Source organism: Synchiropus splendidus, chromosome 5 (genome assembly GCF_027744825.2).
Source record: "Synchiropus splendidus isolate RoL2022-P1 chromosome 5, RoL_Sspl_1.0, whole genome shotgun sequence".
Lineage (NCBI taxonomy): Eukaryota > Metazoa > Chordata > Actinopteri > Syngnathiformes > Callionymidae > Synchiropus > Synchiropus splendidus.
The window spans coordinates 29,042,598-29,059,341 of NC_071338.1; the positions used below are offsets into that span (position 1 = coordinate 29,042,598).

A 16,744-nucleotide genomic window follows, 5' to 3' on the forward strand; every position below is an offset into this window, starting at 1 on the left:
TTCAATCGTAAGATGTAAATCAAACTCCAATCTGCAGCCGTCCACACTCGGCCCGTCTCTTCATCTGTCAGGCCAGAATGCACAACATGAGCTTAGCAAACAACAGACTGTGGTCATAGTGACGTTTATTCTGGGATTTTTACATTAAAAAAATCACGCCAAAAACCGCCATGATCAAGTCCACCAACACGTGTTACCCTCGAGTTTTGCTGTTTCCATGTCGTTTGATGACGCGAGATTTCATCTTTAAAAGAGATCGTTTTTCTGAAAGCTCTCATTTGGAGATGCACCACACTTACATGTAGCGCAAACCCTGACTGAAGTGACCTTTGATGTTGCCGATTCTTTTGGTGTCTACACTGCGGGACAAAATCTAGCTAGTTGCAATGAAAGCAGAGCATTTATTTCAAGCCTCTTTTTAGTTGCTGTGTTCCAGGGGAAATGCTTTAGAGTTCAGAATTAATGTTGAAATAACCATATGGAAACTGTCAGTCAGCAGTAACTTCAGGCAATGTTTTCTTCACATCACCGCGTGGCACCTCGGGGTAGGATCATGTATCGACTGGCAGACTGTCCACTTTCCATAAAAGACGTTATACATGAAAATGGATAGAGAAGACCAATAACTCCAGCATCTCACTGACCTCATACGACACGCCGCTGTCCGTCCCAGCATCCCAGGGTATCAGGTCTTGGACTACTCTCTGTGCCCAGCCGCACTCCTTGGTACACAAGTCCTCAGCTGACAGGCCGACGTTCCAATCCGGACTGGGTCCCAACATGGTGAGGAAGGACATGAGGTGTCGCGTCCGGTCCACTGAGAACTCAGCTGAGGGGGCGGCACGTCTGAGGACCAGAGAGTAATTACTGTCTAACAGCAGCTGGGAAGCAAAGCTAGAGTCAAGAAGCTCAAACTGAAAGAAGACAGATCTTAAAAATGTATCAAGAGTAATATGGCTCAAACAGACTATTATGTAACAGAACTGTCGCAGGTAGGTTGGACATTAATGTCTGGGAAAGCAATGGAGACACCTCGGACGGCCTTTGGAGATTTAGCGACCATTTTTAATTTCCAATTCTGGTGAGTTTTCCATCGTTGATACCAGTGTGAACAATGAACTGTAGGTTGGTGGTCAACCAATAACACTGGAATAGTGTTGTAGTGGGGACCACCTAACCTGAGATTGAGTCGAGACCAAGACCAGAGCATTCAGAGAGCAAGAGGAGGGCGAGACCAAGACAATAGAATACAAACGTCTATTAGTCATATAGACACATCATTTATTACTGCAAAATAAAAGGGTTTTTTTTTTCAAAACAAATCAAGAAGTTAGCTTGGACTGTATTCAGTTTAGTATCGGTCTCAACCTCCTTTGGTCTCGGGTTTGGTGGTCTCGACTACAGCACTGCCTTCGAAAGCACTCACATGCTCTACTCTGTAGCATACGGATAGTAATGGCTAGATAGAAAAGAAGGCTAAACCATGCCTGATGTATCTTTATTTTCCACCATTTATTTTCGTAAATGGATACATTTCTCTTTAATGTGACAGAAGCAGTTAGATTGCGACTAAAATTCGCTACGCAATTGATGCATAACTTTAGAAACTTAGAAACAATGAAAGGTTGAAACTTAAATTAAAACCCTTTTTTCCTTCCAAAGAACATGAGAGCAACATGTTTCACATGGTGAGAAATACATTGAACATTAGGAAGAGATCATCATGAGACAAACAGAAAGCAGTGGTACATTTTAAATGGATCAGGTGCCTCACATTTGCCTCAATGACGAACTCACAGCAGCAGTATAGAATCGGATTATTCATTCGCTTAAGTAGAATAAAATGGTACAGAAGAAGTGAGATAATTACACCTTCACTGATGTGTTTTACACTTCACTAAATCACACTGTAAAAACAAATGGAGCACAAACGCAAGCAAAGGTGCAAATAAGCTTCTTCCACAGGAAACAAATGAGAGGTTCAAGTTTGAATGGAAGAGGTTGAGTAATCTAAAGTTGTCTTGGTGTCAAAAACTCATTTTCATACATAAATATGCGCTTTAAATTGCTCGAGAGATGACAGGTGGAGGAGTGGGGGGCACGAGGTGTCACTGAGGTGCGGTGGGCGTCAGGGACGCAGCCATTTTAAAACTATTAAAACCCAAACGGCGGTAACAGAAGGTGAAGACTAATGAGGGAGCCATCCTAGAAAGAGCAACGTGACTGTGGCAAGTACACTTACACAGACAGCGTCACATACTTTAGACTGAAAAACAACTCAAAAGTGGACAAAAGTGCGTACCATTTCGCAACACGGTGAAAGATCCAAAAGTTGTGTCGGCACTGCAGAAACTCAGTCGACATTTTTCCAACAGAAAACAGGGACTGCTAAATATACAAATTGGATTGTTGATACAGTCGACTTGAAAGGTCAAATTCAGTGTGTTTCCCCTCCGGAAAACATGGAGTTGGACTTTCTTTTTAATAAGGTCGAATTATATTGCAATGTTTTCAGGCTACAATCTTCTTGTAAGACTGAGCAGCTAATATCGCGTGGGGCATGTAGACCAGACTCAGCGTGCCTTCTTAGTGCAATCCAACCTGGAGGTGGTTGAGCCATTTATCTTGATCATCTAAGATCAAAATGAATATCATCGACGGTTGCCGTGGAGGCTTTATCAAGCTCTCCATCCCATCATAGTGATTGATTGCGTGGGATTTTGAGTCATCCATTACACTGAGGTCAAAGGAACAAACGCCCCCCTCTTTCGAGAACTCCTCACCCAAGCAGATCCTTCTTCTGTTGTTTATTTTATTTCACAGTTTGTAGTAGCAATGTCAAGACTTGTGGGAGAAGGGATGATTTGTTTTATATTCAGAGACAGTCCAGACACAAGAACAATCGCTCCTCCAGTCACAGAAATGTTTATACCATGTGTATCTCCTATCGCTTCTATCTCGCAGCCTCTTGCCAAGGTTTCTCAAACCAAACTCCAATGTTTAGTCTAGTCTTTTCACTCACAATGCTCAGTTGCCTACTAACAATAGGAAAATATGCTCCCACCACGGTTCAGCTTTGGAAATATGGCCACAATATTTGCTCGAAAAAGATGCCAGAACAAGCGACGTGGCGCATCTCTACGCTCCGCTGCTGTGCCCGCTAGTTCTACCGCTCATCTCACACATCATCAAGAGAATAAAGCATCAAGTATTGTATTTTCAAAAGAGAGTTTAAGTGGACACACTTAAGACGGAGGGGATAAAGGCTCCCTTTATACCACTAGACTTCTTCTGCTCGCCTCTTCGTGTCTGAAGACAGACAGGTATGCTAATATTTGCAGAAAAAAGATGTGGGGAGTAAGGATAAATTATGCATTAAAGTGCTGATATAAGGCTGTTTTCTATTCATATTAAATATTATTTATCCCAAAACAACTACTTCTTTACATAAAATAAATGTACTGGCACTTTGTGTTGCATGTAAAATTTGTACTTAGGTATTAACCTTGTTATGCAACTTTTTGCAAGAGCATTTATGGAGTAGTTTTTTTATGTTTTGAATTCTCATCAGGCATGTGCAAAGGTAGGCCCCTAGCGGTCCTCAAGCACCAGCCACTTTTTTTCTGCTTGACAAAAGTGCCCTTTTTGCTGATGCATGTCTTAAAATTCCTTCTTCTAGTCTTAATAAAATTCTCTCTCTGTTTCTCTTCAATTCCACCCCAAATATATTTTGATATCTGACGTGGCGTTTATTTGAGTTCTGTTGAGAATAGCTCCCCAACCAGTGCCGCTTCCCTCCCACTACTCAAAAAGCCAGAAGCAAATCCATTGATCTAGAGGCTGGAGTTCAATTAATAACATTTGCATTACTGAAAACCAAAAATCCATCATTCATGTGTTGAGAATAGAAACATAAGACACACTGAGTAAAACAACTGCAGTGGCTCATGGTACAATGCAACTTTAAAAGCTATTCACCAGACTCAAACTAGCAACCTTGTGATCATCAACGCTGCGCTCCAGCAACTGTACCATGGCGCTTGAACGGGGGTCCAAGAGTGATTTACTTTAGTGATTGTATTTGATGTCAAACTTTCCAGCTCATCCTCATTTTAAGCTGCAGCCAGTCACCTGACCAGAAGTAATAGAAATGAATGAGGAAAACAGGGTTAACAGCTGCACATCTAAACAACAGCCTAAACATTTATAATAATACTTCTAATAATAAGATTGTCATAAAAAAGTTTTGCAGGTGCCTGTTTTTTTTGCTGGATGAGGAACCTGCCTGTAAACATGCTTCACAAACTACTAAATAGGCTACAACAAATGCTTTCTCCTGATATGTTTTCACAAAAGATGAATCAAAAGTTCAAACTGCAAGATTTTCCAAAACAATGTAATTGCTTGGTCTGGCAGCATAGAAACAGATCCATGGCTGGTGTGGACCGACGAGGTGGAACAAAGAGATTCTGGATGCAACTTGCATCTTGTTTCCCTCATGAATAAGAGATTAAATAAGCCGTGTGGCTGTAAGAGAAGGAGTGAATCTGCATTTAAGCATGAAGCATCAGGCCACATCTGAGATGGGCTCTTTTTAACTCCAAGCAAAGCACCGGACTGTGGGTGGCATTAGGCTGCATCACTTGGGAAAACAAATGAATCGGATTGATCATAATGATCTGACCATTTTAACTAGGGTTTCTGATGCCTAAAACAAGATGAGTCAATTCCAAGGGTCACAATTGACTCATGATTGAGTCACTTAATAAATTAAAATACAAAGTGGATGTTACGTTCACCCAATGCTCGGACCCACGTGCAGGGGAGGAGGCGGAGGATCGCAGTTCCTAAACAATGATTCAATGTAATAAATCCAGAACAAAAGCAGCTCCAAAAGAGTCGAAAAAAATCCAAAAATACTTAAAAGGCGCTTCATGAAAAACAGTCCAACTTAAACCCACTAAAATAACAAAAAGCGAATGAAAAAAAACAAAACAAAAAACGAAGATTCTCAAAACGCTCCACTCGACTTAACTTAAGAGGAACAAAGCAACAACACAGATGGAGACAATAACAGGATTAGGGTGAGACGCGACAAGGCAGACAAGGTACACAACGGAAGACGTGACAATACTTTCAAAATAAAACCCAGAAATAACCAAACTCAACCTGACTGCGCGTGACAGTGGAGTGTCCTTGCTTCTGCTGTCAGGGTAGAAAACGTTACACTTTGGTTAATAGAAGAATAAATGATGGAGGTTCTTGAATGCAAACACGTGTGCATCTTCTTTTGTGAGGTCACAGACTGATGTTGGTTTGACTCATGAATAGACACTAAAGGAGTGAATGAGAGGAAAAAGCACATCACCATCGACAACCGAGACAAACTCCATGACTCTTCCCGACTGTTTTGTGGAGCGATTGCTTCATTCTTTTGTTCTCTTACAAAACCTGGAGATATTACGATCCTCTGAAGTAGCACCGTTAATGAGCGCTTTCAAAACCAATTACAGCCAAGACTGTTGAGGCAACACACTTTGGTGAACACAGAAGGACCTTGAAAGCCAAATGGATTCTTGTGATGGAGGGCGGGCGAGGTTTAAGTCACTTGCGGGAGAAATCACTTTCATTTTGCCTTTAGCTTTGAAAGTGCGTTTGCTCCTTCCGTGACAGGTGTGTGGCGGCGGGCGGACGATAATAGAGCTAATACTCACACGTTAAGTGGCTGCCAGGCGGGCCACTGCGCTTTCATTTTGATGACAGTAAGGACCTCATCACCCTGTTCCACAAAAAAGACAGACAGGACAGAAAATTAAATCAGCAAGGCTCTGAAGGAAACCGACTGTTCATATCACGCTGACACTCTGGTGGCTGATCTACGACGACAAAAGCCACCGCATTTTCACGATTATTACTTTTTCCACAAATTAATCCCCAAATGAATTTGGCTGGAGCCTGGAGGGAGGACGCATGATCGGAAAGTTAATAGACCTCTTTAAGATTTCAAAGGGAAAGCTACTGGGATGTTGCTGCTGGCACAGCGGTCCTCATGCTAATAGCATGTTTGCATATTTACAGGCATTAACTTACTAGTGGACATGTGAGACTCATTTGTTGAAGCTGCTCTAACAGCTGTGGTGACTCACTTTGACCAGTTGCTCACATCCTTTCTCAATGTAAACGCAGGATCTCAAACTATAACTTTAAAAATATGAACATTTGGATTTTTACGCTGATGCAAGGCGACTCTACTAGTATGAAATTTCATTACTGAAGAATAAAAAAAGGGCCTCTTAAACCAAACAACCTGAGTTCATACCAACCACTTCATGCTCCTTATTTTCATCTGACTGACTTCCCAGCGCAATTTCAGCACAAGATCGTAAATGTAAATGAAAGTTGCCTCAGGTCCAGTTGAGGTTTATCAGTTTAAATTTCATTACGATCGGTAACGTACACAGCACACAAATACAGCAGCAAAACTCATATTACATTTCACTTCTCCTTTGACCAGGTCCATCTCTTCATGTCCATCATTCATCATCCGACATTTCCACACTGAAAAAACTAAACATTGGCTGAAATAAAAAAGTTGATCACACATAATATTGTAGTGTTACACAATATAAACATTTCAATTGGTTTGACCTGAAATATTTAGCCTCATGTAAACCCATTTATGAAGGTGGGACCCAAACAATGATTTCAGATTTTCCTAAATTGAAAAAAAAAATACACTGGTCTCACTACTTGATGTAAACCTTGTTAAACCTGAATATTTTCAATGAATTTACACACGCTATGAATGTGGGAGCTCACATTTTCTAGGTTAATATGAATCATTATATTTGGGAGGAAATAGCTCCCTCTTCATTACATACTACTTGTTGGGCACTGGAAAAAATGCCCCTCCAGCCAGTCACACAAATGAAATGGTCACATACACACAGAAATTCATCCAGTAGGCGCCTTAGACACTGACTGCAGGGCACTTTTCTGCTGTGGAAGTTTTGTGACAGAAACTCCCCACAGCCTAAGCTGTGCTTTCACCTCATGAGACCTAAGTTAACAAAAAAATCTTAACGGCAGTCAATGGAGAGATAAAAGTGATTTTCTGATCCCGCTTGAAATATGCAATAGATCTCACACATGTTATGCTAATGCCGTGAGAGCGCTGCTTTCTCACCATACCTTTCAGACCTGGAGCAGTTGGATTCTGCAGTGGCATCATACACTTTGATTTGTATTTTAATAAGCAAATTCACCATCAATTACACGACGAACAGAGTAAAAACTAACAGAAATTTCTATTATTTAAATTGAAGTTCAGGCAATAACTTTGTGCTCCCCATTACTTTTGTTTTTCCGACCTCAGGTGCAACAGACAGACCAGAAGGGACAGAGGTTTAGGCTCCCTGTAGCTATTTTTCAGGCTGCCTCGACTACTTTCACGTTGTTGTGACGCGTAATCACCTTGTCATGTTATAGATATATACATACATATAGATAGATAGAGACAGAGACTGCTGGAATTGGAAGAAGGCTCCGCTCATACTTGTCACGTTACCCCATAGTTATGGGCTTGAGCGCTCGCCTGCGACACAAAATCCCAGCACAAATATTTCTGAAGTTTAGAAAGTTAGGTTTGTATGTTTTTGACAAGGTCACTTCATGACTTTTCTCTAACATACAGATGCTTTAGTTTCTGCTACTTCACTTACAGCTGGAGATATATTGGCTCCAAACAAGCAGCAAGTACATGGATTCAGAGTTAAATACTGTATAACACAGCATTGCTATTCTGCTAAACTTATAAGCAGTGAGATGTGATACTGTTAAAGCGCCCACTAGATTTTTAAATTTATTTTTCCACCTGTCGCCACTGCGTTTCTGACAAAGTATGTGATTTCTTTAATTTGACATGAGTGAATTAAATTTTAAATAAGGTGCATGTGTGAGCAACACACTCAAACAAAAACACACAAGCGCCTCCGTGGACCTAGCGAAAGAGAGACTAGTGACTGAGTGTGTGAGGACCCTGCAGGAAACTGCGCTGAATAACAAGCTAAGTAAAATAGCTTGTTTTGGGCTCAAAACAAATCGCGAATTGCTGAGAAATGTTGTTCCACTGCAAATGTCTCTGGATGAAGATCGACTCGCTCAGTAATGCAATGCCTGTCAATGAGTACACTTGCAGCACTGCAAGCCAATTTCTCCACCAGCAGTCAAACCCAGCCCAAACAGAGCCACGGCAGATACACAACTGATCTTTCTGTTTCTACGTTCACTAGTGGATGGATCGATGACACAAATGGTGCTGGGCTTGAATGAGAGGTGATGCGTCTTTTGAGTTAAAAGAAAGGAGGCGATCACTGGAATCAAGGACGGGAGGGTTTATATTTGATGATGTCTCATATTTATACACAACATGTGCCGTGTCAACAGTGCTCTGTTTGGCCATCCATCACACACCAAACTCAGAACTATTACCATCAGTAGCACGGTTTCAGTTGCCACCGCCTCAATATTTGGTGATCAGAGAGACAACATTTGCAACTCCTATCAGACAGAAATTAAAAAGTATCGTGCAGCGTAATTTCTTCACACAACTTACATTTGTCATTTGGCTTAATGATCGCGACTGCTGAGATTTATTGACTTAATGGCAGAACGGGTCACACATCATTACCAAGCAACGATACCACAAGTTTCAAACAGCATTTTCTTCATTTAAGCTCTACTTTCTTTGCATCGATTCATTATATGGAACCATTAAGGTCCAAAGAGATGTGTTCAGACGTTTTACAATGATTTACAACGTGGCGTTAAAACAAGGAGAAAGAGAAAAGATTAATGTTTGGAAGCAGAATTTTTAACTAAGCCGGTGATTGAAGAGACACATATTTATTATTTCTGCATGCTGTTGTGAGAATAATGAAGTGAAGCAGCAACATCTCTTTGCTGTGACCACCATGAATGGAGACTAACTTCACCCGAATCCAAATATGCAGTTTTTGTTCAGAGTCATCTTTGCAACTACAAGTAACATCCGACTTACGACCTGCTTGACTTACGTCCACCTGTACTCACAACCACGGCTTTTTTTTATTTTTTATTCAATGTCTGGCACCGGAGTATGTAGCAGCCCAGCAACACGTACGACAGTTACGGCAGCACAGTATCCCAGCATCGCACTCTCACACAGCCATCTACCACTACAGTAGTCCCTATAAACCTTCAGCTATTTTGAATGGCATTCCGACTTACGACCGGTTTGTCGGAAACGATCCCGGTCGGATGTCAAACCCTTCTGACTGGTGGCCATTTCCGCCTGTTCCATTCCAGTGTTTCAGCATTTTTGAAGGTGTTTTTGTGGTTTTGTCATTTCACGCGGCCCGTGTCGTCGGCTTGCCTGACACTGTACAACAGCTCAAGTGTTTCCACTCCAGCTATTATCTGAGAAGCAGAGATATTAAAATGTAAATAACTAACCTTCAGGAAGAAGAACAAAAGATTCAGACGGAAGGAGCTTTGTTGACACAAGGGATAGAGTTGATCTGTTTGCACAATTTCAACTTTCACCTTGAAGGAAACCAGCAAATAATTAAAAGGCAAAGTGATATGTATCTAGTTTAAGAATTAGTTATAGGCTTCATTCTGCATTTCTTTACATCCTGGACTCTCAACGGTTGTCTTCATCTTCTGCCTTTTCCCAGTACTTCCCGGCCACTCCTCTCAGCCCGTCCAAGCCGTCTCACTCAGGCCTCCAAACATCTAAATGAGCTGTGCCTCTGATACACTGTTTTCTAATCCAGTCCCTCCTCGTCACTCCCACTGAAAACCTCAGGATATTAAGCTCTGATGCATCTAACACTTCTTGTCTCCGAGCCATAAGAAGCTTTAAAGGACAGAAGTGAGAGCCGTTTAACTCACATTTATGTTCTTTAAAGTTTATCCTTCACTCTAGCTGCCAGTCTTCAGTCACAGATCAACAGTCGTCTGCACCTTTTCCATCCTGCCTGCACTCTCCTCTTCACCTCTCTTAATCTCTGTCCATCTCTCTGTATGACTGATTCTAAATCCCTTTCCGTTTTCAGTTTGTTTCATCTTGATTTTTCTATTTTATGTTGTTTATTGTATCTTTAAAGTGTCAAAAGTATCAGTAATAAAAAATACACAAACACAATGAGATCAAGTTGCAGGAACTGACGTCATGTCGTGTCAAAACCAGTTAGCTTGTTGGCTAATGCTATGAACAGACTCGGCAATCCTCAGCAAAAGTTGCCAACAAGACCATGACATTTTCGCCCAGTCCCAGTTCACCCCCCACCATACACCATGATCTCCACTTGTGCAGATGTGGAGAACAAACTCTGTTCAAGCACATATCTGCTGAGTAAGCTAAATAAGACCACATTAACATCAAAGCAAACAACAAGGTAGTGAATTTCTCTGGGACCTGGTTTTAAATAGAAGAAAACATTAGTATGCTCCAAGCATCTTCGCGCTGTGGACAAGCCATAAAACACGATCTTCAACAATAACATTTTCTGGCGTTATCTTAGCCCGTTAAGAAAAATGTCATCTCGCCGTGGTCAACACTGCTGAGCATTAATTTGATCTACGCTTCATTTTCCTCTCAACCTATTAAATAACATTAGCGCCGGAGTCTGATGTCACCTGGATCCCGGGAGGCCGGGTTCATGCTGCTGTGAAGGAATTGACCTGTCGTACTTCCGCACACCGAGGAGATCAGCCATGAAATTAGCTGGAGGCGAGCTCAAGGTGTCGCCTTTAAAATAGTCTCACAGAGATAATGCCCGTAAGCACAGGAAATGAGCAACCCTCCACTCTGATATTTGTCTTCTGTGACCAAAAAGGTGGCAAAAGACTGGCTGCTTTCCACACCTAGGTGCCTTCTGGGATCAGCTTCAACATCCAAGGCACAATTAACTACAAGCACACTCCTGAACAAACCGAGAGGGTTGAGTGAAGCCTTTCGCTTTTATCACTTACAGGCAACTGGACCGGAGTCATTAGACCCTTCACCATTAATTCTAAACAGCTCTAATGGGGGGAAACAGATTAAAGAACTTCTTGAAATCTGAAAGTAGCCATACTTTAATGGAAACAGTGAGAGGGAGCACAAAGGAGGGAAAAGCAGCATCAACACAACGAAAAATATAGTCAGTGTTGAAGCAGAGTTGACAAATCCTTCACCAGAGCAGCATTCCTCACAAATTTGAAGCAGAATGCTGTAAATCCTACTGAGTAAAACACTGAGACACAGACACAAGACAGACACAAAGGGCATTTTCTTAGGATGAGACAACAGAGGAAGCTGCAGATTCCAGTCATGGTCAGGTTCCAACAGAAGCATCTGCTACAATCCTGGTGAATATACCACCCAAATGTGCCTGGCTCGTGCCTTCTGGGTGACACCATCGGTGAGTACAGTTACATGCAGAGTAGCCCGGCTAAGGTAGTAGCTTGATGAAGCCAACAAGTCTATTCTTGTTGTCTATTTTTCTATTGAACGCCCGGTTTACTTGCAGCGGAGACAAAGTCGAATAACTGCGTAATGCACCTCTGTGACGAGGGGTGGCGCCGTCAGTCCTTCTAGTTTTGCTGTCTGTTGAAGAGCAAGGAAAGCTGACAGGTAGCGAGGAGCCCTTTCAGACTGTATTGTACGCCGTACACAGCGACCATGCAGACCAAACATGGGCAGGTTTAACTCACGAGTCAGAAGATATTCAGGAGACTGTTGTCTTTGTAATAGATGTTGAGTATCTAAAGCGCAGAGTCGCGCTGTAGATAACCGGGATGAGTCTGGACAACTTAGCAACTATGCAACTGTAACGGTTGCTAGCCTGGTGGTAATGTCATCTCCTAAAACCAAGAAATCTTCGTCTTGTGAGAACGAACAAAACTCCCTGCACCAGTGGGGCTGAAGAGAAATCTACACATCGCCGTCACAAGTTACAAACCAGAGCTGATACCAGGTTGGTTATGCGTTCACCTCAGACATTAGCCAGGACCGAGAAATACATATAATGCACATCTGGTTATTCACATGACTTCACGATTGTAAACATGGTTATTAGACATCATTAGACTGCGATTAGTCTAGGAGTGATGAACGCAGTAATTTGATTTTCTACGCCTTAATGTCACCGTGCCCACAAAGGCAGAGAGCAGCATAAGGTGTGCGCCATTGAAACTCCTACGCGCCAACATTCAGCACAGGCTTCCAACGTGAACATTTGAAGCACAACTGAAGGAGCAAATCTCCGCTCTTCGATGCCTTGAAAGTAAGAATGTGTTTACAGTACATGGGTCGCTGTGGCAGCTGAAAGGGAACAGTTAACCAGCACAATTTCTTTGGACAACCCTCTCACATCTTTCTTTTTTTGTACTCAGTCCATTCACTGGCCTTCCTGCCACTGAACCTGCAGTGGGACAACAAACATCTTATCTTCATGGTGTCAAGTCACTTTGAGGTATCCAGGCGGCTAAAGCAGAACCAATAGAATGTGTAAAGGTGGCAGAATGTCACACTGATTGTGAGATGCACCATAAACACAACGCAACGATAAGTTGTGCAGAAGAAACAAAACAATTGCAAGTGAACTTACTTTTACTTTGGTAACTGTGGATTGTTTCTCTCCCTGTGTAGCTCCATTAAACGTCATTTAATTCGATGCTTAATTTGGTTTGCAAAATAATTACACTTGTCACTTTGCTTAATGGACCCAGCATTAATATGAAAGTCCAGAAATGTATTCATGTTTTTCATCTCCGTCAACCAAAGACTCTTTAAGGAAAGTCAATTCTAAATGGATGAATGCCAAAACATACACTTTTCATATATGCAACAAAAAACCTCCGGTGCAATTACGTCTCTGACAAAACGCTGAATTCACGTGCTGTTTTCCATCCAAGTCTAAATTGACGGCATTTATACAGCAGCAAGGAACTATTACAGCTGACTGAGGTTTTTCCATGAGTTGGGGGGAAAAAAATGAAGTGAAGTAAGTATAATATCATGTTAATGTTTAATCTGTGGATAAAAAGGAGCCACTCTGAAGGTCCGGTCAGTCACACCACCGACTAAATATCTTTAGACTTCATACAAACCGTGTCTGATTTACAGTTGAAGAGTGCCTGCTAGCAGGGCGGAAGATGACACACTTTCACATGACGGATGAGCTTCATATTGCCAGAATCATTTCCATCTCGTCCTCGGAAAAAAGGCAGAGAACTCTCATTTGGGACGCCAGACTTAGCCTTTGTAATTCCCTGTTAGGCAAGAAATGGCATTTAAACTGGCATAATCACAAACAGGAAATGGCTGTGAACTGAGTCATGGTGTTAATGTGGCTGAATATTAGCTGCCTGCTCCACTGACATTTGTAATGGTCTAATATGAACGTGTGGGAGGGAGGCCGTGGTCTCTGAGCTCTCAGATTTACACCAGTCGGCTTGATAGATGATAAAGTCTGCTGTCTTAAATCGTCTTGAAACTTTTTAAGCGGCACAATAATAACAATCGTGCATCTCTGTGACTCAAACACATAAATGTGTCATGATAATTCAATTCTTTTGTTGGGGTTTTATTACGGCATGTTTGATTCGTGTTTGCGATATTATCTTGATGGCTGCACACAATTTTTCATGATGGTGGATTTGTTTTACTTCCAAATTTGCATATTAATGTTCTTCAATAAAGAGGCCATAACATATTTCTGTGGAGCTCAATGAGAGTCGAGCCTCTGGTCCCTTCTTCTGCGACTGGTCAGGATGCAGGCCCCCAAGCAGAAGCACATCAGAAACACATTTGTTCACTCAGCGAAGTGTGAAGACTTCTGTGGAATTAATGTAGTGAGAATTATACTACAATTCTCAGTTTGACCTGTTATTACTGTGAAATTGTGGCAACCTTTCTGAAGATACGTGTTGCGATCTATCAAAACAAACTTTGCTGCCCGATGTCAGCTCCTTCCTGTTCTTTCATGTTATATGGGTGGATCGATGCAGCCCTCCTTTATGTTTTTGCAGATCAACAAAGCAGAATAATTTCTTGGCACACCTGCGCTCAGTATTTGAAGGTGTGTACAGCAGTTACAGATGTGTTTCCTGAAATATGACTTTGTGCCAGGTGAATTCCCACGACACCCTTCAATTTGCAGACCTGTTCCCACATGCCTGAGCCAATCTGTTCCTCCAGCAGTAAAACCATTCGCTTCTCTTATGCCAAATGTATCACTTGAATAGCAGAGTGCAAAGGCAGAGGCGGCTTTTCGTGGGAATGAGATTACACCACATTGTAGGGAAAATATATTTGATTAATTACAGCTGCTTGTACCAGGCGCCTCGCTGAGGCTCCTGGAAATGCAGGAAACTGTTTAAGACTTGACGGAATTCTACTCATGTCCAGCAGATCAATGTAAAAAAAAATAAAAAAAAAAGCTTCAAAATTTCTGGTAGTATTGATCCTGAGTTAAATACATGGCCAGTACCCCAGACATGAATATCATTACTTCTCATACAACCAGCCAACCTGCATCTTAATATTCTATGAATTAAGATACAAGATTTATATAAAACAAAATGCAAAATCTTCACACAAAATATATCATGAAACATTGGTGGAAAAAGCAGCATTTGCATGATAATACTACTGTCATTACACTCCAACGCACAAGCTTCAAAGGTGTGGTTCGTCATTCAGTTATTTTTAGATAATGTTTAATAAAGTTCACGCGGGTGAAAACTCTAATGTCAATAAAAGATTTAAGGAGTCCATGATTCAAGTTCAGAACATTGCCAAGTTTGTTTCATGAGTCAGTCTCCATGCGGGGTGCAACTAATTTTCCTAATATATATATATATATATCTATATATATAGATAGATATATATATATATATATATATATATATATATATATATATATATATATATATATATATATATAGATATAGATATAGAAAGAGAGAGAGAGAGAGAGTTTAGCAATTTGCATAACATACATTGAGGAATGGGATATTATGAAAAATGAAAAATATATTTGAAATGAAAAAAGAATATATAAAGAAAAATATATATATATATATATGAAATAAAAAAGAAGATATATAAGAAATGAAAAAGAATATATATATATCTTCTTTTTTCATTTCATATATATATTTTTTTCTTTATATATTCTTTTTTCATTTCAAATATATTTTTCATTTTTCATAATCTCCCATTCCTCAATGTATATTATGCAAATTGCTAAACTCCCATCGCTGTTCTAAGCTATTACAGTAGTCACCACAGCCAACATCAACCACCCGCCCACAGCGATCCAAGGCACAGCTCAGGGAGTTTGTGTGTTCTAGGGAACATTACATGAAGCACTTGAAGGAAACTATTAGTGAAAGAAATGACATGTCACACATTATAATGCATTATCATGAACATATGAACTTCCAAAATAATGAGTGCAACCCTACATGAGCAGACAAATAAATGACTAAAACACGAGCTCCCAAAAGCCAGTGGGGCAGGCTGCGTGGATATGATAAAGCAAGAGGATTAGGGGGTGCCACACTTGTGTATTACCATCAGGGATCATGCAAATTCTCAATTCAACTATTTATCAGTCGTGGAATCCTAATGAACATTCAAAATGGCTGCAGGACTTGAATATCAATGCTCATCGCTCGAATCAAGGATTAAAAGTGTCTAATCAGGAAACAGATCCTGCAGAAATACACATCCTTCAACGTAGGCATCTGCTCGTAGTTGTCAAGAGAGGAGATGGAATACAGTAAAATACACGGCTGCAGGTGGCTTGGGCATGAGCTGTGATACTGTGATGGTCCTTAGCAGCCAAAATCCATGTTTGTAGCTACAGTAGGCAAAGACGGAAATTGGCATCGGAGTATGGCTTAGAGCAGTGACGCTCAACTGCTCTGCCTTTGGGAACCTAAAATACAAGATGTGACCCAAAGCACCAAAGCAAAGAATAACAATACACCTTATTTATTGAAATACAAATACTGAGGTTTGAAACTGGCATATCAGTTAAACTCTATTTTGGTGAAATAAAACTATTTGTTTATTTATTTTTCCCCAGGAAAATGCCTGCGACACCTGGTATCTCCACTTCCAACATCGCCCAAACCACCTGGCCTCCATGACTGTCTCAAAACTTCTCCACATCACAAGTGACAAGAATGAATCGAGTGTCATACAGCACCTTCCAATGAACGAGTCACATCTCGGAGTTTAGGCTGTCCACTTGCGTGACGACAGTCATACACAAGCAGCAAGCACACATGCATGTCACTGTATCAGCCAGAGGAAATGAAGAAGAGGAAGTCTGACAGACTCACATTTGCTATGGCATCAGCGACTGAACCACCTCCCTATTACAGTAACAGATTGCTTGTCTTCAAAGGGGAGAATGATGAGAGGCTTGTATCAAAACAGTGACACTGCTACAAGGAAACACCTCGTTGTTATGATCCTGTGAGTAAAAAAAAAAAGAGTGAAGTGAGTAAATAATGTGTGACTACACTTGAGGTGCAAACACTGGCTGACTCTAGATGAACTGCAGATTTTTTTTCTTCTTTTTTTAAAAAAAATGTTCTGGCAAACCCTTCCTCTGGCGACCAAATTGAACAATTAAAATGTGTTAAAATAATATTTTAACATCTTAGGTAAGTGAGACAAAAATTCTGCACGTTTTTATTT

General features: G+C 41.0%; 1 protein-coding gene across 1 annotated transcript in view; it reads right to left on the bottom strand.

The window, feature by feature from the left end:
* Positions 1-16,744, bottom strand: part of spon1a (spondin 1a) — a 101,887-nt gene that overhangs the window by 11,357 nt on the left and 73,786 nt on the right. Inside the window, exons 9-10 of the mRNA XM_053866006.1 lie at positions 5,715-5,779; positions 645-846 (exon numbers count right to left, since the gene is read on the bottom strand). Coding sequence (XP_053721981.1) covers positions 645-846; positions 5,715-5,779 — 267 coding nt within the window. The remainder of the gene's footprint in view (positions 1-644; positions 847-5,714; positions 5,780-16,744) is intronic.